The 26213-nt window shown below is 40.9% G+C and overlaps 1 protein-coding gene and 1 long non-coding RNA gene across 6 annotated transcripts in view; one reads left to right on the top strand and one right to left on the bottom strand.

The window, feature by feature from the left end:
* SLC6A1 (solute carrier family 6 member 1) overlaps window positions 1–19058 on the top strand; it is a 156725-nt gene extending 137667 nt beyond the window's left edge. For all 3 annotated transcript variants that reach the window (XM_075762771.1, XM_075762770.1, XM_075762772.1), the window contains 13 exons: window positions 212–343; window positions 1778–1878; window positions 3476–3585; window positions 3705–3837; window positions 5199–5333; window positions 5451–5554; window positions 5862–5986; window positions 8279–8391; window positions 10454–10585; window positions 11138–11240; window positions 12531–12631; window positions 14754–14921; window positions 16605–19058. In XM_075762771.1, the coding sequence (XP_075618886.1) occupies window positions 212–343; window positions 1778–1878; window positions 3476–3585; window positions 3705–3837; window positions 5199–5333; window positions 5451–5554; window positions 5862–5986; window positions 8279–8391; window positions 10454–10585; window positions 11138–11240; window positions 12531–12631; window positions 14754–14921; window positions 16605–16709 (1562 nt within the window). In that variant the 3' untranslated portion in view covers window positions 16710–19058. The remainder of the gene's footprint in view (window positions 1–211; window positions 344–1777; window positions 1879–3475; window positions 3586–3704; window positions 3838–5198; window positions 5334–5450; window positions 5555–5861; window positions 5987–8278; window positions 8392–10453; window positions 10586–11137; window positions 11241–12530; window positions 12632–14753; window positions 14922–16604) is intronic.
* The window catches only part of LOC142603245 (uncharacterized), a 118728-nt gene continuing 103094 nt past the window's right edge, over window positions 10580–26213 (bottom strand). For 2 of the 3 annotated variants that reach the window (XR_012837139.1, XR_012837141.1), the window contains 3 exons: window positions 20597–20802; window positions 16424–16535; window positions 10580–10878 (listed from right to left, as the gene is read on the bottom strand). This is a non-coding gene — a long non-coding RNA (uncharacterized LOC142603245). Of the gene's footprint in view, window positions 10879–16423; window positions 16536–19842; window positions 19947–20596; window positions 20803–26213 lie in introns of all 3 variants that reach the window. The other variant, XR_012837142.1, reaches the window with a different exon arrangement.

Genomic DNA, 26213 nt, shown 5'->3' with positions numbered 1-26213 from the left:
TAAATGATGAGGAGATATATTTTTCCCCTTATTTTCACCTCTTGAGAATCTGGTTCAGAAGTGTACGTGTGCTTTCCACTAACTTTTTTGAAATGTTACATTTAAAAGGAAAGAAAAGTGGATTTCTTTTCATATATAATAGGGATGGAAACAGTGGAAACTCAGTAGTGTTTTTCCCCACTGTAACAGGCTCTTTCTTATTTCTTTTTAGGTGCATTCCTGATTCCCTATTTCCTTACTTTAATTTTTGCTGGAGTGCCACTGTTTCTTTTGGAGTGTTCCCTTGGTCAATATACATCTATAGGAGGCCTTGGAGTTTGGAAGCTTGCTCCAATGTTCAAAGGTACAGTATGAATTTGGATTACTTTCCATTTGTTTCCAAGTTGCACAAAATGACAGGGCAAGGATGTTTCTTTATGTCTTCATATTTCTACTTGAACCATAATTTTCTGCAGAAAACCCTAATTTTCTGAGGTGTAACTGACAATTTTGAAACATGCTAGGATATTATTCATTCCCCATTAAAAATAGCAAGAGTTAGGCATTAGAATCTCAGCAAACTAATTTTTGAACTTAAAAAACTTCTATTTTTTGTTAGGAACATATAAAGACTGTTCAAAATAGCATATTAAATCTCGAAATAGTTGTCTGAGCAGGTGTGGAACTCTGTTCACAGCAATTTGGTAAACATTGTTTCTGTTTGAGGTCACAGAAGTTTGTATCTCCTGTTGTTCTTTATTGAAATTCAAAAGCCAGACACTTCAAAGATGGCAATTTCATGCTGGATTGCTTAAGACAAGCTCACTCCATACTTAGATTTTTTTAATCTAGTTTGAGGTTTCTTATTCCTAGAACTTCAAGGTTTTAATCTAGATCCTGCATAGACCTACCAACCTCACAAACCATGCTTTTCACCCTCCAATCTCAAACCCTTTGACACTTAATAGCTCCTGAGCTGACTTCTGGACCAGTAAAGGAGCAAGTTACACATTGAGTTATAAATTACTTCACATAGTAGGACTGACAGTTCGCATAGGGTGAGCTAAAAGTTTGTTTAGAGTAGATTAGGAAATTTTGTATTGGGAAAAGCCAGAGAGGTGAAAATTTTTCTCACAGGTAAGTTTTTAGCTTTGCTCGAGGTACAGTTGTTGGTAGGGGGTACAATGCAAAATTGCTTTGCATTATACCAATTATGTTGAGCACTTGCTCCTGTTTAGTGTCATGTGGCAACCGTCACCAGCCGGAATATTTTAAAACACCCGTGAAGTCTCCATGTGGAGTAGAAGACAAGGCATTCTCATTGTGGAACCCCTGACATTTCTGTAGTCTGAGATGACATAATAGCATTACACTAAGCTTCAAGCACTTTGATCAGTGCACTAAGTGGCTAGCTGGTCTTATAACTCATACTCAATTTGCATGCATCTGCCAGAAGTTTCCGTGGAACTGCTGTTTCAGAGAATGAGCTGATTTAGCTCTTTTCCATCGAAGTAAAAAATGCCTGTAAAATCTCAGCAGCAGCAGATGTAACCGCTTACTGCAACACACAGAGAACTGGACGCTATGATCAAATTTATGGATGACTCAACTATCACCCAAATTAGTGACCTTTTTATAATAGTACTTCTAAAATTTTAACTTGGCTTCTAGAAAGTTTGGTAAATGGCATCTGCCCCATATGTTGTATTTGTCCCTCTGAACTGCAGCTCTTCAACTGACACTTGTACAGACACTACTAAAAGTTACCTCCTTTTGTTTCTTTTTGTTTTCTTCACAGGTGTGGGGCTAGCTGCTGCAGTCCTTTCCTTTTGGCTAAATATTTACTACATTGTGATTATTTCGTGGGCCATATACTACCTGTATAACTCCTTTACCACTGTAAGTGTGTGTGTGGGATTCTTTGTTGAACGTAAAGCAAAGTGATATATAGATAGCTGATTAACCTGTCTTACTTTAAAGGTGTGAGTTGACACAAAATGCATAGAAATTAGTAGGCTAAGTCATTCCATAATAAGTTATTTTGGAGCCATAGGCTTCTCTTTCTTACTGATGTGCTTAAATTTCCTCATCTTAATTTTGAGAGCCCCAGCTCTTTCATCTGTACCCTTTAGTCTCACTTATTACCCTTTAATCACAAGCATGCCTGCTTGCTTCTCTGCTTACCTGCCAGGCAGCTGCAAGTTGTGCTCAGGCTGAGGACTCCTTGTCCTGGCAGCGCTAACGAGAGTACTGGTATCCCTTTGCCTTTGAGCCCACAGGCAGCCAGTCATTCCACTTGGAAAAATTCTAGTGTATAACTGATTTTTATTTTTTTTCTTCACTAGCAACCACACAAATGTTAGTTTTTTGGGAAATAGTATCATTATAATCAATGTGGTTTAATGGTGGAGAGGTTTATTAAAGAAATCCCCAGGGGATGGAAGGTCTGTGGTTTGATTAGCTCTGAGCTTCCATTCATTGTTGTTATTTTCAATTTGTTTTCTTTCTTTTTCACTTTATTTTTAGCTGCCTTTTTTTTCCCCTCGAGGATGACTCATCAGCCGAGTCGGTCTTGTCTGATTTGTGGGTTTTGGCCATCTGAGGAAGCATTCTTACATAAGTCTCAATAATTAATGCATTATTGTTCAATTGTTGTCTCTTCTACAAATTTTGTTCATGCTTCCTTGTTCTCAACTTTAAATAATTGTCCCTTGACCAAATTTGCATTAATTACTGTCTGGGAGTGACACGATCATTTCTTTTTTTGTTATCCTCTGATTTGTTACTGATCTCAAAGGTCAGTCATAGTCTGGAAGTGGTGCACTGGCCCATATTAGATGACTGTTGATTTCTAATTCCCTTGAAGCCTCTTATCCTTGTATTTAAAACTTGCAGTACCCTGTTACAACATTTTCTGTGAAAGCATGTTCCAAGATTGGCCATCAAAAGAACATCTAAGTTGTATCTAAATCAGATTCATTCTAATGGATATCATGTGTAAACGGGTTCTGCTTCTCAGAACTCCTAAAAGATAACTTAGTGTAATGGAGAGGTGTAGAAAATAGAAAGTTTACATTTTTTGAACTGTCCCCTGACCCGATGGGAAGATGGAAATCTCTGATCAATAACCATCACAGCTTTATTGCCTCTAGTGCAACAAGAGGTAACAGGACCTCCAGGAGGTACTTCCTGCTGCCCTTGTTTCTTGTAGCGCTCAATAGACTTTCACGTGCTGAGAGGCGTATCCGACTCCAAAGCATTTGGGCTTATATATTAAAAGAAAGGAAGAAATATTTTCACATTGATTCACAAAATTGATATGAAGTTAAATAACTTATGTGGCAGACGTGCACCCCAGGGAGATCAGTGCACTGCAGAACTCAAAGTGTATTAGTTCTCCACTCAACTGTCACCTCTAGTAAAGAGAGAGATACCTGAGGTAATGCTTACTTAAAAAGCGTTTGGTTAAATTTTCCTCTCTCTCTTTCTTAAATAGACTCTTCCTTGGAAACACTGTGAGAACCCATGGAACACTGACCGCTGCTTCTCCAATTATACCTTAGCAAACACCACCAACATGACAAGTGCCGTGGTCGAATTCTGGGAGTAAGCTGAAAATTTTTCTCCGTATCATTCCTATGGATATGCAAGGATCACCTTGTTATAATTCATATGCTATCTGCTGAATTAGTTGTCAAATGCAACATTCTGTTGGCTTGTTCTAGACGCAACATGCACCAAATGACTGATGGATTGGAAAAACCAGGGCAAATCCGATGGCCGCTAGCAATTACTCTAGCAATTGCCTGGATTCTGGTGTATTTTTGTATCTGGAAGGGGGTAGGCTGGACCGGAAAGGTAAGATTAAAAAGTACTGTAAATACATTTCAATTAAAAATGCTCATTTTACTCAAATATTCTGAAAATTCTTGAGGTAAGAGGCACTGGGAACAGTTTTGCTGTGAAGTATTGCATTTCTTTCTTGAATTGAAATTGTGTTTTTGAAAGAGCTGGCTCCTCTGTAGCTAGCTCTGGCCACAGTCTGGGATGGTATATTCACTTATAGGCTTGGCTTTGCCAGGTATAACATTGCCTAAAAATATGGCTGCTTGTTCCTGGGATAAATATTCTAGCTAGTTTGGATAGCAATAGAGCGAGGATGCAGTGTTTTGGCTTCAGTGAGAAGCATGCATTTATTGCACAGCTCTTGCTGGACTTAGATATGTAAGTGAGTGTTGAAGGTGTATCGTATATAAGAGTTACTCCTCCCTTTCCTTAGCCTAAATGAGAGCCGTAGGTGGTTCTTACCACAGGCACGATTGCCCACTGTGCTTCTTGAAATCTGGCTGGTTTCTGGGTGCAAAACAGAAATTACTAATGAATTAAAGGAAATTATATTATTGACAGACCTGTCTCCAGGAATGAAAGAGCTGACATTGGCACATACCTCTCCCTCTCCCCAAAACGGCAGGAAGAACTCTTAGGGAAATGAAAAGCCACAGCCCTATGGCCTGGTGGCAGCTGAAGGCTTGGGTCATAGGACCTCAGGCCTGGTGTAGAGGACTTTTTCACTCTGGAAGAACGAATTGCTGACTTTTGACAAGAGACTTGTAACTGTGACCCACTTTAAGCGCATCTTGAACATGGCCTAGTTATGCTCAGACCAAACTTCATTTCTGTCTGCAAAGACAGTGGCAAAAAAAAGGACTGACTGTTTCTCTGGAGTCTGACTTCGTAGTGTCTTTTCGTAAGACTTTTGAAAAGGCAAGAGAGTAGGATCCTGTAGGGCAATTATATCATGATGAGGAGAGAGTGTGACAAATACAAGAGCAGCTGTCTGAGAGCAGGAGAAATAAACTAACAGACGTTGTTCTACAAGCAGGGTAGAAGTACTACGACTGTGTGCTTTTGGGAGCTCCCCTTGTTGCATAAAAGAGAGGAAAGCGTGAGCCCTTCATCCAAAAATATCCTAGCCCACTATATTCCACTTTCAGGAACGTCAGCAACAGCCACCTGCCTTGGTGAGATGGTGTTGAGGGAATTCTGTAGTAGCTGCTCCCCTTTCCACACCAAGCTCTTCTATTGATCAATGCTTCAATTTTAAAAGTCAGCCTCAGCTGCTGCTACAGTATTTTTAGGGAGCAAATATTTTCTGAAGTGTTAACAAGCGCAGATCTTTCTTCCTTCCACACTTACAATGTCTTGTTTCTTCACATCAGGTGGTATATTTCTCTGCTACTTATCCCTATGTTATGCTGCTTATCTTGTTCTTCCGTGGTGTAACACTGCCTGGAGCAAAGGAAGGCATTTTATTCTATATAACTCCCAACTTCAGTAAGCTTTCAGACTCTGAGGTAAATATACAATCCTTGTAAACAGAAGTTTCACTGCTAACTGTTCACCTTTCAGACATATGACCTGCTCCTCAAGTGCAGAAACAGATTTTTAAAAAAATTATTTCCTGCAATCAGGTTTGGCTGGATGCTGCCACACAGATTTTCTTCTCCTATGGTTTGGGTCTTGGTTCACTGATTGCCCTTGGAAGTTACAACCCTTTCCACAATAATGTTTACAGGTAAGCAGATGACTGCACGTGTTACAGTAGCCTTTTCCTATCTCAGCTGGAGCTGGATTCTGTCTTTCTGTGTACTATAATATTGAAATAAAGTGTATGTAAAGGTGAATGTTGTATCGAAGTAGGAATGAGATGTGTAACTGCATTTACACTAATGGGAGAGACAGCATGGCTTGGCCAGCCTGAAATGGAACCCAGACGGTGAAATCCTAAATCGTGAAATCTTTCCACAGGAAAAAAGTGTAATATACTGATGAACAGTAGCATTGCTTTACCGACTGCTTAAGGCACCTTACCTTTATTTCAGGGACTCCATCATAGTGTGCTGCATAAACTCATGCACAAGCATGTTTGCTGGCTTTGTCATCTTCTCCATTGTTGGATTCATGGCTAATGTCACAAAGAGGCCTATTGCAGATGTTGCAGCATCAGGTATCCGATGTATTTTCCTCTAAGTTGTTCAGTGACATCAGTTATTTTTTGTTTGTACGTTGTATCGAACTGCTTCCCGTTAATTGTTCAAAATCCCTCCCCCAAACACTCCTCAGCTCCCTGTCATTCCGGTCACACTGCAGAAGGCAGAGCGTCAGTTCAAACCTCCCAAGGCAGCACCAGCAAAGTCATTTCTTGTCGAGCGGCCTGCCTGCCTGCCTGCCTTGTGCTCTCGAACATTTGGTGTGGAGAGCGGTCAGCCAGAGACTCCTCTTGGGCTGACGCAACGGATACTGATGAGTACGGCTTACAGGGAACGCATTTACAAGAGGTGGCAGCACAGTGACCTGCTTCAGTGCTTAGCTGTGACATCAGGCTACGAGCCTCTTGCTACTGAAATTCTTAAAAGCAAACTGGAATGCTGGTCACTATGTTTTAGAAGCCAATATTCTCAGATTCAGATAGGTTTTTTTAATTCCTTTTACTGTTTCTTGAGGTTAAGCCCTTTGGGGCAGATCCATTTCTCACCTGTTCAGACCTACAGCTCTCGGCCGATTTCATGAGACCCTTTATTATGAAAGTCATTTTACTTAGGGCAGTAAGATGTTCGTGGAAGGATTCTGCTGTTCTTTGCAGTTCCTTCTCTTTCTTCCAGATGAAAAAGCTTAAAGTAGCAGAGCAGATGGTTGCCCTAACCCAGCTGGTGTACCAGATACTCATTTAGCAGTTCTGGCCACAGGGAGGGTTCTGATAACTGAAAGCTTGGTTGGAAGTCACTGGTGGACAAAATATGTCTTCCTATACTAGCAAACATACCCCATTGATGAAATATTCCCTTTGTTAGAAAAGTAGAGAATTTAAGCCCTAAAAATAATCTTCAATAAACTACACGTTCAAAGAAATTACCAAAAAAATATGATGGCATACACTGTTGTCAAAAAATGCTCTGGAAAGCCAGCGGTGTGTGAAATAAGCTTCTTGGATTTATGTATTTGATACAGATGTAACTATGTAAGGACAACACCTGTGAACAAAACAATATTTCTACATCATATTAACCTCCTAAATACATTTTAAGGTCCCTAAGATAATAGATTTTTGAAAGATGCACAGGACCTCCTGTGGCCTGTAATTACAAAGTATATTTGGAAATTTGACCTTTTAATTAAGGCTCCTATTTCTCCTAGCAAGCTCCGAAACCGATGCTTTTTTTAGCACCATGAGACACGTTGTTTTGCAATCTCTTATGCAGCTTCGTAAAACAAACAGTATTATTAAAAGCTGTAATGCATTTTGGCGACACATGTAGCAGAGTAAAATTAAGAAGATATTTATCTTAAGTTTATTTTGCTTTTACTACTGCCATTTGGAAGGCATTCCGATCCTATCTGCTCTTGCTAGCAAATAACTTTCAAAATCTGGATTGCATTTACTTGGACTATTCGGGTGTCTAATGCCAGTCCTTGCTTCACTGGTCTGAAAGTTGTGTATGTCCAACCAATCATCACAGACAGACTTACTTCTAATGAAAACTGAAAAATTGCATACCCTACGTAAGTGAGGCACAGATTTTATTTCCCTACTTAGTTTGCTACAGGTTTCACTCCTAGCCTGACATCAGCTGGTTTCTAGCTATGCTATGACAACAAAAAGAGCTCCTTCTTTTCTTTTAATAAGAATTTAATATTCTCCTTCCAACACTATGCCCCCTATCAGCAGTTAGGTGGAGCACAAATGAAAAGGTTAGCCTGTTTACAACTCCATAGCTTATTAAAATGTGTATTTGAAGGTAATTAATGGAATGGAATAGGAAATGGGAATACTGTAACTGCTGGAAAGTGTTCTCTCCATTTCTGAGCTGTCTTTGTTTCTCTTCTGAACTGCTCAGTCCAAAGCAGAAGATTACAGCTATCGGTAACTGCTTGAGAGGGAGGGACTGCTGGCCAGTACCCGGTGATGTAATCCTGGCCAAGGATAACAGTCCTTGTCTTTGCTGCGCAGAGGTGTCTCACAGGAGCAGCTTCTGAACTGCATCTCGTAGTTTGTTTGCTTGGGCGATTGGTTTGGGTTTTTTTTTATTTTCTATTTTGTTTTGGTTGGTTCATTTTAAAGGCAAGATACGTGCGCTGACTTCTTGGCCAGTGAACGCTGGTTAAGCTGAAGTCCTTGGTCAGCCGCTGCATCCATGGCCGAGTTATTCAAATAAACCTAAACCCTAGGTATCAACGGGAGCAAATAATCACAGCGTCCAATCAATCACATTGACGTTTTCTCTCCTGTTTCTCCTACCAGGCCCTGGACTGGCATTTCTAGCTTATCCCGAGGCAGTGACGCAGTTACCAATTTCTCCTTTGTGGGCAATACTGTTCTTCTCCATGTTGCTCATGCTCGGGATTGACAGTCAGGTAAAACTGGTGTAGAAATTAATAACATGGACAGATTTTCTGCGACTGTAGGGTACAAGGTTGGCCTCTCTCTCTGCATTCTGCACTGCCAGCAGTTACTGGTGCAGAATGGTTTCTGGCACAATCAGGTAAATAATAGGAGTACTAAGGAGAGGAAAGACTGAGAGGTTCCGGGAGCCTGGGATAGTAAAAAACTGATGCTAAGACACTTTTGCGTTTTCATGAACTGTTATTGCACGAAATGTGCAGAAAATTTATTCTGCAGACTAAAGGAAGTTTCTTTGAAATCTGAACTATACAATCACAATATTAAAAATACCTTTGTAGTGTTCATCAGCGTAGCAGACACTGGGCTATGCTTTACAAGACTTAGATGCCACAAATATTTCTGAAAGGTGACTTCAGAACTTCCCTCATGGAGCAAAAAGATGCAGCACACATTTCATTTGAAGCACGTGAATGTCAGGAGCAAATTCAGGAGGCAGTAGGCTCACTACTGAGGACATTCTGTGTCTTAGTCTGTTCTGAAATCACTTCCCAGTGGTAAGGATCAAGAGTTTTTTGGTTCAGGCCTTAGCTAGGAGTTATACATGGCATCTGACAACTGGAAATGAATGCGAAGGCACAACTTAGGGGTTTTGGAAATCCAAATAAGATATTCTCCAGAGTTACTGTCTAGATTAAATAATTAAATAATGAAAAAAGTCATGCAATCATTAAAAAAAGTGTTTATTGCAAAATGAACAAAAAAAGCACACAGGACAAGAAAACGCACTTTACATGCTAGAAAGGACCATGTCCAACAAAAGGATTCATTAATCAGTAATAATTTTAATACAAGTAACAACGATGTCGTAAGCAGTAAAGTAAGCACCCTGTCTTATTTTGCAAGCATACTTTGAGGACTTTGTCAGGCAAGTCCCTTCTGTCTGCTGAAATAAAAAAACCAGCACCTTAGAGTTATTACTACAGTCTTCATAGCACATAAAGAAATACAAGAATTAGTAGCTTAGTACTGTACTAGTCTTTCAGTAGAGAAAAATCCATCATTTTCTGTAAATCCAAGTTGACTTCAGCCTCTGAACGAAAATATGAAAAGACCAAGAGGGCATTTTATCCTGCAACATGAAAGGAAGCTGAAAATTTTATGTTTTCTATTTCTTTGTTTTTCAATAAGCTTCAGGCTTGACATTAAAACCTATTGCTCAGTCTGGGGGGAAACTACTGTGAAATTAATTGGGTCAAAAATATTCTTGAAAGAACTTGTCTCTAGGCAACTAACAGCTGAGGAAGGTAGTCTAATATTATTAATAAGAATATATATCTACAGGCTGTCATGCTCTCTTCATTTTCTGTCTATCAGTGAAACATTTCATAGGCTAGAATTTATAGGAACTGTAACTATTGGTTAAATTCCCATTGCACTGCTGGAAATAATGAAAACCAGAACGTATGCAGTTTTATTAATTTCAGCCATCATAATGATAACATTTATTTTGAATATATACATATAGAAAAAATCTGAAGCATGGTCATGCCTTGCATTTGGAGGACCACATCCTCAGCAAAAATCTTTTCTGGGGATACAAAAAGTATTTCACTTGTTACATCTGAGAATCAATTTTGTGTCTTTAACCTTCACTCTGAAGCACTAATCAGATTAGACTTTTCGTGTCTATTGCCTTTCACGCATGTGAGTACATGACAGAAAGGAGACGTGTACGTTTTTGAAGGATCTAGGGGTCAACGCCTTCAACTGCAGGTGTATCGTTGTCTTCTAGTACAAGAACGAGCAGTCTATGTTCATAAAGTGCCATGCTATAGTTCATAGTTTAGAATTTTGAGTGTTTTTCTGGCTGGAAATCTTTTTGCACAGATCTTTTTAGACAGAAACTAGGATATTCAGAAGCAGTGCTTCCACTGAAGTCAAGTGAATTTTCATTTATCGTTTAATGGATGCAGCCCTAGGCCAGTGATGAGTACTATTGAAAACTTCTCCCCTAAATGTAATCCTGCTGTGGTAGTGCATTGCATTGTGTTCTATTTCTAACTTTACTTGCAGTTCTGCACTGTGGAAGGATTCATAACAGCTTTGGTGGATGAATTTCCGAAGTTACTGCGCAATCGAAGAGAAATCTTCATTGCTGTTGTATGCATTGTTTCCTATCTGATAGGGCTGTCCAATATTACTCAGGTATGATCTGTAGAAAAATGTGATCTTATCTCTGACATTTCTCCCTTCTGCCACTCCAGCCAGGACTCACTGCAAACCGTTGAAGTGGCAGGGACCGATCGCCAACGCTATCTAAAGGCTTCAGGCAGCAGACGTTAACTTCTAAGTGTAAAATGCCTGTAGTAGAATGCCGTTTGTCCCACTTCATGGTTCAGGTGACAGGAAAATACACATCTCTGCAGGCTGTCTTACAGTCCAAGCAGCGGTAGCGAGGGCTGTTCTCCATTGCTTCCCGTGATCTACTAGATTGCAAGCTGTTTGAGGGAAATGATTGAATTATTGAACAAAAAGGATTAAAGTGAAGTTAAACCAGTTAATTGAATTCTAGCAGTAATGTAATTTTTGACTATTGACCGCAAGCATTATAAGACTTTAACCTGTTAACTTTAATTAAGTTACATTAATATGTCCCTAACCTATTCACCACTGTTACTTTGTAGCTTGCATTTTAATCTATCTTGAAATTGGAGTCCTTACTATTTATTTTTAACACTTCCTTCTTATATGTTTTAGGGTGGAATCTATGTGTTTAAGCTTTTTGACTACTACTCTGCCAGTGGCATGAGTCTCTTGTTCCTTGTATTCTTTGAGTGCATCTCGATATCCTGGTGCTACGGTAAACAATATGTTTTTCTTTTTTCCCTAAAAGTTTTGCACGTCATAAGTGTATTTCATCTACTGATTTGTTCATTTGTGTGTGCACATGCTGAGGATGGAACTGAAACTGGCTTTGTTTTATATGCATATAATTCCACTGAAGACCCAAACTTTGGCTTGTGGAAGGTGCTTCTGCCTCTTTAAAACACCCTGTGTATAAGCCTGGAAGTAACCAGCTGTTAAGTGTTTCGGGAATACTAAACATGTGACATCTCTCTCTTTTTCTCCATCCCCCTTCCTTGGAAAGCCTGGATCTTCAGAGCTGTTAGGTACTGCTCTTCTCAACACGATGACTTAGGTCTCTCGGACTTTGTAAAGTTTCATTTCCCAAAATGACTCTGTCACTCCAGGATCTTGCAGTGAGAGTCAGGTGCCTTGGTCAGTTGTGTCTTGCATGATTGCCCTAAAATATCCAGAAGGCTGGACTGACGAGCTCTAGGTGTAAAGGTTAATGAAGATGTATCGTATTTTTGCCAGGGTATTTGTGCATTTGACCTCAGCTCTGTGTTAGCTAGTCCGAGGACCTCCTCCCCCAGTTACCATGGCACTTCAGCTCATATTACAGAACTGATTCAGAGCTAGATAACCGGGGTCTTTCTGCTGTCTTTTAATGGGCTTAGGAGGATGGAACAGCACTTTACAGGGGAGGGATACTACATATGAATCCAGCAAATGCGAATGGAAAAATACACCAGCTAAAAATATGAAGAACTCAAATACAAAGTTATAAATAATGTTAGACATCCCATTTAGAAGACGATGGAGTGGTAACAGCAGCAGCAGAAGGGCTACTCTTGATTTCATATGCAGTTCTGCACGTATGCGGTGTGCATATATCCACACAAAGTGAAGCTGGTGAATGCCAGTATGGGTTTTTAATTTATTTTTAAATTTAATTTGTAAAATATAATTCTAAATCTCTCATTCTAAGAAAGATTAACTCTCTGTAGAGTTGAAATTAACCAAGGGTGATTTATTGCACCTGACCTTTAGATGTGCAGACTTCCTGAGCCTTTGCTGGTTGGTAATTAATTAATTATGATGTGGAAGAATGAGAACAAATGATTCTTGATGCTTCTGAGTTTGCACATTTCTTTCCCATTCAGATAGGTGAAAAGTTATGTTGGGGTCTGTACAGAGCTTCCAAATACACCTCATCATTTATGACAGTGTCTCTCAGAACCACTGAGCTTTCAACGGGATCAATTATTGGATATGTTTCTGTACTGATTCTTATTTCTATATTTAGGTGTTAATAGATTTTATGACAACATCCAAGAGATGGTGGGATACAGACCCTGCATCTGGTGGAAACTCTGCTGGTCATTTTTCACTCCTATCATTGTGGCAGTAAGGAACAAACTTTTATTATATTATTCAAAGGATGTAAATGAGGTGGCCTATGTACTACAGCATTGTCATTTCCACCCCCACAGGTTCATATTAACTATGACCTCACTCCTTTTTTAAGGATTTGAGCAATTCCATTGAAGGCAGTAGGCAAAACCCAGTGTCATTAGAGGAAGCCTGTGCCCTAAGAAAAGAAGCCTTGTGCAATTTCAAGATCTGTGTTAGTCCTCTGGAAATGGTAACTAGTCAAGAGTTTGAGTGGCAGAGATAGAAAACTGTAAGAAACAAAATTTTGACCATTTATTGTATTCTTACATAAAATTTAGCAATCTCTCTAAAGCCTGAATTTTCCATTTACGCAAAACCACCTACATTGTGTGAACTGAATTCCTTCACAGGCACTATTCTAGTAACAGACGTGGATTATAAACCGATGTTCTTCTCTGGTGGGATTCTGCGGAATATAACCGAGTTTATACTACATTGCTACCATTTTTTCTGGCAAACCTTGAAGGATTTTGTGCACTGGAAAACACAGTACAGTCTTTTCTTGCTTCTAAGCTTTATCCAGTTAAGCTCATACAGTACATTTTGAAATAATAAGCAAAGTATTGTAAATTCACTGCACATAATGTAGTCAGCCCAGATGCAAAATAAAAGACTAATCAAGTAGGCACTATTATACATGACACAATACTTCCCACTCACTGATATTGATCTGATATTCCCATATAGGTAGCCCAAGGCCATAGAAAAGCAAACAAAGAGCACTAAAGAGAGGCACAGAAATGTGTTTATACTGAGGGTGCCTTGATTCATCTCTGCCCAGGTGAAGGCAGCTTTCATTTTTCTGAAAACAAGTGTTCAGGAAGGCATAAAAAATGCATTTTGTTTCTTTCAGTGGTATAGTAGGAAGATGACCAATATTATATGTAAAACTTAGCAGATTTCTCCTGTCTTGTAAAGCCTGCAACAGAATTTGTTGCCCAGTGCCAGTTCACAGGTGGTGATGGTGTGCTAGTGAAATCTGCCGCTCTGCGCTCTCCCTGGGAATCCGTGCTGCACAAGGCCTCACCCTGGGATCAGAATGAGCCTCCTTTGCTGGTTCAGTTTAGCACGTTTCCCTGATGCAGGCGGGTTTAGACATTTGAAACAGACCAGAATAAGCGTCTTCCTTGGGAACGTAAAGGAAAAAATACCATGTTTGCAGGTCATCTGTTTGGAAACACCACAAAAGCAACCCACGAGTGCTGCTGGTCAATGGTGCAGTACGTGTGCGTATGCAGGTATTACTGCCCAGGACCCCCGGCTTTCCCAACAGCCCCCTTCCCTCTGACTTTGTGCCAGTTATCTGAGGATTCTACTAATACCAGTGGATTCCCTGTACCAGCACAGCTGGATAACCTGAGATGCAGGTTATATATGAGAAAACAGTGTTAACTTGAAACATTACGATTAATTTTGGTGAGAAGCTTCTTGGGAAACTATCTCCTCATCTCTTGTTATTGACAAATTCAAAGTGCTTTTTGAATTTCATGAGGTAAGTTCTGTTATACAGACAAACCTGTAGCCACTTACTGAACTGCAGGTTCCATTCTGCTGCCCTGATTTCCATTATGAATTTGTTCCGAGGATCAGAATGATCAGAATGATATCAAAGCCTCTGGGCCCAGCACTCGTAGGCGGTGATACTAGAGAGGTCCATGCAGAGCCAGGCGTTAAAGAACATTTCTTATCCAGAGCCTCCAGGAGGCTGTTGCTGACCAGTACGGTAGAGCTGTACTGATACAATTATTCCAGTAAGAAAGTTAGTGGAAACAAACAAACGACTTCACAATGGCCAAAGTGAAGTTCAGTTATTTACACGCTCCCACACTGGCGATTAAGCTGTCGGGGAATCAGTCAGTGCCGCGAGCTGACGCTTGCCTGTTGTCTGCAACCTCCACCTGGAAGACCGACCTGCAGGCCCCATCTAGAAGCCATCCCCAGGGACCACAGGAACCCTTTTCTCCTTGCCTGGATATAAGGGCAGGCTTGAGGTCCACGTCAGTCCAGAAAAACTCTTGAACACAGAATGCTCTGGAAATCTCATCCAAATCTTCTTTTCTGCTGTGTTTTGCAGGGAGTATTTATCTTCAGTGCTGTCCAAATGACTCCTCTCACGATGGGAAGTTATGTTTTCCCAAAATGGGGCCAAGGGGTTGGCTGGTTCATGGCTTTGTCTTCTATGGTGCTGATACCAGGCTATATGGCATATATGTTTCTAACCCTGAAAGGCTCCTTAAAACAGGTAAGTCTCTTTCCTGACTGTGTGATGTCATCCTGCCAGACCTGTGCACACTGGTAAAAGATTGCTGGGCAGTTATTTTCTACTAGGTATTTCCTGTGGCCTCACTTGCTTAGCCCAGTTATTTTGCATTGAGCTGAAAAAAAACATAAAACCAAGTACCAAACAGCAAAAAGACAAGATAGTGTCTGTACCATCTGTTGTTAGACATAATTCACCGCATTAAATGTGGTCCTTATGTCTGGGCTTTGACAGTTCCAGACACTTTGCATCCCAGCTCCTTACACCTAGAAAACAAAGTAGCGGTTTACAAAATATGTAAATTTGTCCTTATTAACGCAAGACAGACTGTCGTGTATCAAGGCAGGTGATGCTCTAAGGAATCGGAATCCAACTTTTAGGACTAAACCCAGGTAACTCTTGGTTTCCGTGAGTCTGCTCACAGTGACCCCACGTCGCATCTCCCTGCAATGTGACCAAAGATCAGAGCTCCTGTTCTGCATCATACCTGTCCTGAATGACAATGGCTGCCTTGTTCTGCTGCAGCCGAGAGAAACTACATGTAAAATCTTGGGAGAACATTTTATGATTATGCTGCACTTCCCTTTAGTCATTATTTAAGGGGTTTCTATGAAGTTACTTCACAAAGAACATCAGAGGCGTTGTATGGCTAAAATCCATTTTAAGGTCGTGCTGGTCCTCAGAGAAATGCTGCTAAAGGCGTGTGAAATGTTAATAAGGGTATTGACCAGTACACTGTTTAGTACTTACGTACAATTGCCACACTTAATTTTTTTTAATCTGAGTGCATCCTCAGTTTTACCTCTCCGGCCAATAATCTCATTCTGTGCATGTCAGAAGAACACTTCTTCAGCACAAGTATTGAAACACACATCTCTGTCCTCCGTAATTGTGGGAACCAAAGATTGTCAAAATTAATTTGTCAGAATTTCTGGAATATTCTAAAACCAGCTGACAGAGCCATCTTTGCAAAGGGACAGATGATCTTAAGCAGAATTGACGAGTAATGCATCATGAATTGCTCAGATCTTGATCCAAATATTTGTCTTCAGCAAATTTTAAAAGACTCAGTGATGCTTCAAAGAAGTCTACAAAAAAGTGTCTGGGATTTTTTTTCCCCCTGCTTGTTCTTAGCTCCTACATTTTGAATATCTTTCCCTTGGTCTTATAGAAACCTTTACGTGCAAGTGGAGAATTGTTGCTCTAAAATATAGCTGCTTCTTGGACTGAGCTGTATAAGACCACGGTAAAAGATCCTCATCTCAGTCTTGCTGTGGATTGAGGTCTCATTTCGAAAGCATTGACAAATGATCATCAGGTAACAGGAGACACCTACACCACTCACAGGCTTTGACGATCAAACCCGGGCTTGCTTTCTCCCTAGGAGCGTGAGCTAGGCAGATAAGCTTCCTGAATGGAGAATGCAAAAGGACTGGGAAAGACAGCATAGAAATAAACCCATCTTCAATAGAAGTCTACTTTACCTGCTGTATCCTTGGAGGTAGTAACTCCAGAAGGTCCAGCCAATACTTTCTAGTCCCTTCTGCTCCCTGGGGAGGGTCACCATCACATCTGAGATCCAGCTTTGAGTCCTTGCTTTTAAAAAAAAATAAAAGTAAGCTTAGAAACAGTTTTTTGACTGCTTCACATTTGTTCTTTAAACAGCGCATCCAAGTCATGATTCAGCCAAGTGAAGACATCACTCATCCTGAAAACGGGCCAGACCAGGCCCAACAGAGCAACTCTGCAAACAAAGAAGCCTACATCTAAACTTCTGTATTGTAAAAGTACCAATACTACTCCAGAAAAACAAAAAATATGGTTGAATATGACCACAAATTTATATCTGAGAATATAATTACCTACCTCTAGTGGCAAAAAAAAAAAAAAAAAAGAAAAAAAAAAGAAAAAAAAGAAAAAAAGAAAAAAGGTCATCTCCACTATAAGGGAATCGCCATGGGTACGATCCAACCATTGCGCGAGCTCAGATGTTGACAGTGTTTTGTGTTCTCTGGCAATCCACAGACTGTTACTGTTTTTATCCTTTCACAATAATAGTTGCATATCACGGAATTTGTAAATTGATGTGCCAAGACCTTTTTAATCTACCTTTTAGCACGACTATTTGAAGTTTTGTGCTGCTGATTTTTAGTAGTTTATCACTATTTCTTACCGTTGAATCCCAAGACTGTTATTTCTGACTTTGCAGGAGTAAAATTAAGTTTGGAATTGTTTTGTACAAAAGAATGAAGTATTTTGTAAACAAGTGATTTCCAGTGAAAAAGTCTGCCCTTAAAATTTGCTCCGGTCGAGGTCATTTGAGGGGGGAGAGACTTCCTTCACCTCACAGCAGACACGGCCTTTATGAACATTCCTAGTGCAACTGAAGTTATATGGCTATCTGTGGCCATGCAGCACGGAATGGCTGTAAACGCTCGCTGTACTTAGCCTTTCAGGGTAACTTTCAAATGAGATCCTAAATTTATTCAACAATACATATGCTATTATTTCTTACGAAAAGAACGTATCTTTGTGAATCGATACTACATGAATCGCAGACGTTAGAGGCAAAAATACGACTTCTAACTTTTCTAGCAAAACAAGAAGTAATATCCAAAAGCTCTTGAAGATTCCCCGGCGTAAAAGAAATACAAAGTCTTTGCAATTCAAGCTCGGAGACTTGAGCTTTTATTACGCCATTATTATTCTACTGTTATTGCATTGCCACCAAAATAGAAACCAAAACAATGGCTTAAAGATTGAAGCTTATCCTTGTAATTCTGATTTAGGGTTTAATTCATGACTGTTCTTTTTAATCCGTTAAAGGTCTTTAACAGTTTCTAATAAGCAAATTATAAAACATGGATCGTTAGCACTTTGAAAACAGTTGTATTTTGATTTACATATTATTTGTGGTGATGAAGGCATGAGGGAAAGCTATTTCAATAATACAAAAATCTCCGCTCTGGGCTCAGGCTGCATTTGCCACAGAGCTCGAAAGCCCGGTCAGCTCGTGGAAGTTTTTCCCGGGTGGAAGACGCAGCGGTTAGCCCTGTATGGTATTTCTCGTTTGGCAGCTATATGACAGACACAGAGGATCATGGAAAATGCAGTAGTTGATGTTTGATTGTAAATGACTGTGACAGAACTGTGCAATGAAACATGCTTTTCAGCAAATTTTTGTGCAACGTACAATGTTAGATAGCACAATTTATGTAGAACTACTACGTGAAAAACATGTTAACTGTGAATGTTGGGTTTTTCGTTGTTTTTGTCTGAAGGTGACAAACATGTTCTTGCAATAAGGTATTATTCTCAGAATGTCAAGCACATTATTGTAGAAATAATATATATATATAATACACATGTATTTCAAACTGCATCATAAAATCTCAGAGTACGTTTGGTAGATTCTAAACTGTTTCATACATAGATCAATTGTAAAATATTACGAGATCTAAGCTACATCCTAAACGGCTATAGCTGAAATGCAAAAGTCCTGTAAGTCTTTGGGATTTAGAGGAAAACCCTACATCCTACACAAACATTATACATGATACATACGCATTATAATTGTGAATTTCATTAGACTAAGGATAAAAATTCCAACTTTCTCTTTATTGTTTAATGTAATCAAGTCCCATGTTGTTCTAAGAAAAATGCAGTATTTAATGTTTGATTGTAAACAATTATGACAGATGTTTGACAGACCTGCTCTTTAGCAAAAAGCTGTACAAACGTATCATATAGCACAAAATAGTGTTGTAGAACTACTGTGTGTAAACTGTGAATAGCTGTATCTTTTTTGTAGTACTTGCCCTGAAAAAAAGATTATTGTATGATCATATATGCTTTTTGCAATAAGGAAATATCTGAACACCAAGCAAATCTATCTCTATATAAAAAATATATATGTAATATATACCTATTCAAAAATATATACAGAGCCTGTTTAAAAGAGTACAGTATTATTTAGTAAAATGCAACCTGTTCTATGGACCAAATGTAAAATATTTATAAATTAAGATGCATTTTAAATGTCTATAAATGGTGTCATAATTAAAGCACGATTGTTATGTAAGTTTCCAAGAGTTTAGAGGAAAAAGAATAAAGGTTATATTATACATTAAATTCAGAATTTTGCAGTCTTTCATTGGACAAAACCAATGTGTGCTATTTTTTGTGACGCAAGTTCTAAGTGTTTCATAGATTTTCATATATATATATATTAAAAATATTTAAATATCAAAATGCTGTATGACACTTGTGATGTGTATAACTAATCCACAATGCTATTTCTACAATGGAGTTAGTACGTGCATATGTTATACAGAAAGCTTAAAAGGGGGCAGTTAATGGCCCTACCTGGCATCCCGCTGCTTTAGTACTCCCGTGGGCAGATGGCAGACCAGGACCTCAGAGCAGCCCTAGTGAAAACTCTGGATTTAAAAAATAAACATCCCTCAGGTGCGTTTCTGCTGCCACTTTGGGGTGTGAACTGCAGCACCTGAAGGCACTGATTTTGAAGCCATCGTGGAGCAGCGTGCCATCCCAGGCTGCAGCCAACGGGCTGGTGAAACACTGCCCTTATACTAAACGGCCAGATGATACGCTTCTACCAAAAAACAAAAACAAAAAAAATCATTGCTCTCTGTATCAGCTGCCATTAAAGTGTGAGAAGATGTGAAGCAAGTTACACAGCAGTCTGCCTTACAGCTGCGTCTATGCAATACTGCTGAGCAGCTGAGCACTCCTATGCTCTGAATTTAATTATCTAACTATAAAATTGGAGCAGGACATCATGCTGGGAAAGAGTCTAAGCAATTTAGAGAACATGATTAGAATTGAAAATGCTCCTAATAGAAGCATCTAAAATCATGGCCTTCAAATTCAAAATGCTGACCTTAGAAAGGAGCCCTCAAACGCACACGTACGAGGCGAGGGCAGATCCTTCTGCTTTTAAAACTGGCTGGGGAGGAAGGGCAGGAGGGAACAGCACAGGTTGTTCTGAAATGGGGGGGGGGCAACTTCAACGCTTTTTAAATATATGGAAAAATTTAAACCATCTTTAATGTTCAGTTCATGGGTGTTACGCGTTGTATTCATGGCCCGCTGCTTTCACAATATATTGTAAGAAAAAGGATGAGAGTTGCATGCGAGAGCAGCGGACACGCTGTTTAGTGCTGGGTGGCTGGCCAGACAGCAGGGCGAGGGGCAAAGGATGGCTGAGGAAAAGGAACCTAGTTGAAGGATATTGCGTTAGTGCTGTGATATTTCCATGGTCTCCTGGAGGAATTTTCCCTTGCCATGCTGCAGAAATCCTAACAGCAATTCAACAAAAAAAAAAATGCAAATAAGGTCACTTCTTCCCTGCAGGACTGCAAGATGCCCTGAGAGAAACCCATGTCCTTGCTCGTCAGGAGTATTAGTTCAGCTACATGTGCTTTTATTCTAAAATAACACTATGTTGCTTTTGGGGGTTCTGTTTGTTTTAAGCCTGATTATTTCTGTTTTGTTCTGCTCAGGCCACAACAGCGTTCTTTCTTACAATTAACTATTAAAATTACTCAACTCCTACTGTTGGCTGGTTCTTGGGGGGGGGGGGGGGCTGCGTTATAACCCAATGGCATGGCTATGCACTCAGGTGCAGACCCTACCGTAGCCTGGAAGGAAGCAGAGGGTAGCAGCTCCTGCCTGTCAACACCCCGTCGTAGTTGTAACCACATTTGGCAGCTGCCGTTGAACCCGGCTGGGAGCAGCAAAAGTGGGTTGTGCTAAAACATTCGGACAGTCGCGTCTTGGTCCCTTCCACTTCAGGATAGATTCCCAATGAAGAGGAGTCTGAAATCCGTTGAACGGCTGCCTACAGACAGACACGATGAGAAAAGCAACAACTTAAACCAGCCTTATTTCCCAGGAATCTGAGCAACTTGGAGCCAAGAGCTGCAGCTGCTACTCTTACCTTAGTGGTCGTGAGTCTGACAAGGTACCACAAATGAACCAGCTTCGCTGCTCACTCATCAGAGCAAGAAGGAAGCCACCAGGCTTTATAAAGTCTCATACACCCCCTTCCCGTGCCGCACCCCCCCCTCCCCCCCCCCAAGCTTCTCACACTGCTCAGGATCATAAATTGGGAAGGAGAGGACACGACAAAACCAAAAAAACACCACCAAAAAAAAAAAACCAACACCTACACCAGCCCACCCCAAAAACAACACAGCAAACACACACTCCTCCCCAACATGAGATATAGAGATATATAGAGCTATATAGAGATAATATAGGCAGCTAGTGCTCAGCGATGACCCTGAAGGGCAAGTGGTAACTCCTGCACTACCCTCTGACCGCTGCCCGTACCTTCACCCCCCCAGCCTCTCCTGGTAGCCACCGGGACGGCGGAGCGGCTGTGACGGGGCAGGTGTCTGTCTGCTCCTCCAGGCAGACCAAGCAGCCTTCAGCACACGCATGGATGGAAAGTGATGACAGGGAAAAACACCAGCAGTCAAGATTATCTTCATGACAAGTGGCACTGACTGAATAGAATGATGTTTAAAATAAAAGAGATACGAATGAAGTGAGAGGGAAAGGTTTACCTACATACAATTTTTCCTGTTTTTTTTGTTTTTGGGTTTGTTTTTTTTTTCCCCAGTCTAAATATGCCTTATTTCCTGTCTTCTTTCCATAAAATAAATCAAAATAAAATTAAAAAAAATTTAAAAAAAATTTAAAAAATCAGATCCCAAAGATCAGAGCACAAAGGGGAATTAAACAGGGTAAAGTGAAACATAATATTAGTCATCTTACGAAGCTGATGTACATATTGCCACTTCTCATTCCTGCCTCTACAAGCTGAGGCCAGTCAATAATTCTGCCACTCTTTCCTACTGACACTTTCTGGACAATGAGCAATTTTCCTCTATTGTTACAGAAATCCAATTATTTTTTAGGGCTCCAGAGCTGTATTGGTGCATTTTGTTCTATGCTTCTGATTAAACACATAAGTCATTACCTGAAGCAGCCCCACAGCTCAAGCCTTCACTGCAAAACTTATGGGGGGGGGGGATGGGGGGATGGGGGGATGGGGGGGGACGGGGGGGGCTTTTACTTACACTATTTTGCAACTTAACATCTGATTCCCCCCCCCCCCCGCCCCCAAGGTTTGCAAATGGTTTCACATCAAAATTAGCAACAAATATTCAGTTATTATTTCTGATTGTCAAACAAACAAGCTGAAGTAATAGCTGTTGAGTGATTTGTGAGTCATAAGTACGTGATGGTGTTAAATGTGTCCAACACTGCCTAAGAGAAGGACAGGCTGGATCAGGCGTTGTCACAAGGCCAAAAACCTAACGTGTTCTGCCAGCAATGGTGCTTTAGTCATGGTGGAATAGCTGCCGTACATGTCTTTGGCGATCAGTAGCTGAGAGGTGTTTATAAACATGGTAAAGTAACAGTGAGGAGAAAATAGCAAAAATGTACATATTTAATTTGTGTCTGGAATCTCCTCTACACTTTACCAAACTGGATACTCACTCAGTGCTGGAAGGGCAATAAAAGTGAATGGAACAAGTCACTGCCTCATTACATTACATCAACGCAATTTCTGTTCATTATAATTATTCTAAAGCAGCCTGGGAACATCTAAACAAGTTGAACATAAAAAAGCCTAAAAAAGGCTCATTTTAGTCTACATGAAGTTTTTCCAGACATCACCGGCATTGCCATATGCAACCAATCAGCCACTTCCACGTCCCAGTCCTCCCTGCTGACGGTAGCTATCCCCACCCTCAAGCAACTAAAATCAGCTGCAGGACAGGCCCCCTGCTCAGCCACCCCGCCTGGCTGGGCGGCAGGAGCAGAAACGCCAGCTAAAAGCCACAGCTTCTGACCAGCCGGCCGTTCCCCAACAACAAGCCCCTCGGAGCAGCACAAGGGGTGCTCAGCACCACTGCGCCGCAGCAGAGCCTGGCTGGGCCTGACGTTCCGCTGTTGCCAGGGCTGAATCCTGAAAAATGGCTGCAGTTCCTGCTGCCGGGGCTGTACCTCTGGGCAACGTCCCGCAGGTCTCCTCTGGAGCTCCACCAGCAAAATTTCTGTCCCAACACACTCAGCTGCTGAAGGAGGAAGCCACTAACTGTTACCTCGTGTATATAAAACTAGCTGGTAAGGTAGGAATGGAAACAGCTACCCTGGAATGACTGAGGAGCATTTTGATGAAGATCTTCTATGAGTAAACCAATAAATCTCTCTCAGACTATAAGCCAGAGCGTCAGGTTGGGTTAGGGAATTATTTCTAGGTCATTTCAGTTCACTGCACCACACTGCAACTATTTTACTGAACGAATGACCAAAATAATTAATCAAAACACTGGAGAGAAACACCAACTCACACTGTAGGCAACTAACTTTGCCCTAAAAGTGACAGAGCTCAGCGTTTCTTAACCTGCTCTTTACCAGCTGTCACACAGGAGCAACACATGACCTTTACTGCTGATCGTTCCAGACTTACTCTTGGTCTCGGGGGATAAGGATGACCTTTCCCAGCCCAGTTGCTCCTGCTGTTAGCAAGCTGTATCGTGACAGAGCCTGCCTGTCAGGATCTGCTTCAAAATTACAAAATTAGGCTCAGATTTTGGTTAAAACCCACTACACCTCAATCCTCCCACGGTACCCGGAGTAAATGAATCCCTCCTTCTGTCCCCCACTTGCCACCACTGAACCCACTGAGCTTCCAACAACTGGCCCCAGTGATTGCTCAGGTTCGATGTCCCATCTGAAATAAAATAGTGCAAAGTGGGAACAAGTCGGAGAAGACAGGTTTGCTCTCGCACAGCTGAATCTTCACTGTTACAGCTTACTTGTGGGCGAGGTCTGCAGGGCATCACTGAAAATTCAGCAGTATGCCCAGCGAAATAGCTGAATTTGGGCTCACCAGGGCATCGCTCTGTGTTGAATTGTTTCACTTCCATTATTAACTTACAGAATAACCGCCTGAGGTATGGCTTTAGCAGTAAATATTATATTGCACAATGGACACGCTAAGGTAAGAAAGCTTGCCAGTAATTAAAAAATGCCACCGAGATGCACTAGGTTTTGTTTCTTCCAGTGTCTCAAGTCAGCCAAGCCCACGCCTGCCGGGCGGCTCTCAGGACAGCAAAACACGCAGCAGCTTCTGCAGCAAATGTAGATACACTGACACGTCAAAACCAACCTGATGATACTCTTCTCAACACTCCACGCTGTTAACTTGGTGCTTTAGCTGATCGAATTGGCTCTATTCAGCCCTCTCCAATTTGTTACTACAAGAATGATGTATTAGAAAAGGTAGTTCAAGGTTTCCAGCTGTGATCAGACAAATGAGTAACCGAGGTACTGGCAGGCTCAAGCAGTAAGTGAAATGACAGCAAATGGTCCCTTTAAAATGAGAAAATAAAGGGCGAGAAGTCTCAATCAGCTAACAAAGGTGTTTTAACAAAAAATTGTTACAACTTTGTACTATATTAATCTATTATACTAGCCTTTTTGTCTTTTTTTTTCTTTTTATTTTTTTTTAGTTTTTTGGAACAGGCAAGGTAAGGCAAAGAAAACAAGGCTGCACCGTGACAGGGATTTTGGCCCTAAACCACTATTTTATGGAACTGTCGGTGGGAGTTTCGAGGGAAAAAAAGAAGACATAGATTTGAATGTCTGCAATTAAATAATAAAAGTTTATAAGCAGACAATATAATAAAACACATCTAGAGAACATGAAGGTACCAACCTACCTGCTTTTGCTGTTGGAGAATTTTAATTGTACGCAGTTCAAGCATTCAAAGTTACTTAACTGTCAGCATGAAACTCTGTGTGTGTGTGTTGCTTTTAAATTTCTCACTCACAGTTTCTACAAATATGCTCAGTGAAGGTTTTTTTTTTCTCTCAGTAAAGTTTTTTCTTAGTTCTTTACATATTATGTATCACTTAACATTCAATATTTAATGATATGCTATGTTTTCAACTCATCCTTTTCCTTTGTAAGTAAGTGACAGGCTTCTCCGGGTGTTTCTGGCATCCTTATTTTGTATTTCCACATTCTGCTTTGATTTTCTTTATCTTATGAAACTAAATTTGCCAAGATTATGAAACTAGGACTAGTAGATGGCGGGTATTTTTATTTACTGCTGGCTTTTCAGGAAACATTTAAAATTTTCTGAGATAAAGAATTGCTATAGGAATAGCCTCATTAGCAGCTTACATTAAGATAAAAATGCAAATCAAAAGAGTGCTATCGCACCATCATACCGCTGTCAAAACGTTATCCCTTTGAAAAGACCCTTTTTGCACCGAGTACACATCACGTGGCCTGCCCCACCCGGCTTTTTATTGTCTCTTTTTCAGCGTGCTTGCTAGCATAATTTCTGCAAAAGCCACGTTTTCTTCTCTAACCCTGTGTGCTGCCACACGCGGATTTCCTCCAGCGAAGCGGGCTCAGGAATAAACAAAGCTCTTCCTCATGCTGTTGCCGCTGGAGGCGTTGCAGACGGGGTGCTGGGGTGCTCCCAGCTGCGAGGAGCGCTCCCCGGGCACGTGTGCCGGCAGCGAGCGGCTCCGAGGGCCGTGGCGTCAGCACAGGAAGGCGAGAGGAGGAGGGAGCAGACCGCAGCCCATGGTACATTAACCAGGAAGGTTTGGGAACGTAAAACTCAATGGGCTGTCAGAACAATGTTCCTCCAATGCTCTGCACAGAGCAGCATTTTGTCAGTGTAAGTACAAATGCCAAATCTGGCTAAGTCTTCAAACAAGCCATGTACATTTTTTTAGTGACTGATGTAAGCAAGGGGAGACAAAAGAGGAGGAAAATTCATTTTCCTTAAAATCACTAATCCGTACATATGCTGGAAAGCTGGGTGGCCCGCAGCCTGTGGCTTGGATCTGAGGGCCAGCTTGTCCCTTCAGTGAAGTGAGAGGAACACTCTGGGCTCGGGTCTGGCGGACAACCTTCGCCGTTCAAACTGCTCTCGGTCAGGCCTTTTTGGCAGATGCTGCCCTCGTGGGCCCTGGCAACATTCTCATGAGTTTTAAAGGGAAAAAAAAATGTAACTTGTGTGATTAGTCGTACATGTTTTAACTTTGCAACCATTTCTCATTCTAAGGCAGTTGTCTATACGTGCTCAATGCAGTTCATCATGATTTCTGTTACTGAAGCGGCCCTAAGGGTCTCGGCTAGGCCAAAATCTCATTATTTTGAACATTGCACAAGCGCACAGCCAAGCGCACAGCCAAGAACAGCACTTTGTG

Source organism: Balearica regulorum, chromosome 10, assembly GCF_011004875.1.
Source record: "Balearica regulorum gibbericeps isolate bBalReg1 chromosome 10, bBalReg1.pri, whole genome shotgun sequence".
In the NCBI taxonomy this organism is placed as follows: domain Eukaryota; kingdom Metazoa; phylum Chordata; class Aves; order Gruiformes; family Gruidae; genus Balearica; species Balearica regulorum.
This window is presented reverse-complemented; position numbering and strand designations above follow the sequence as displayed.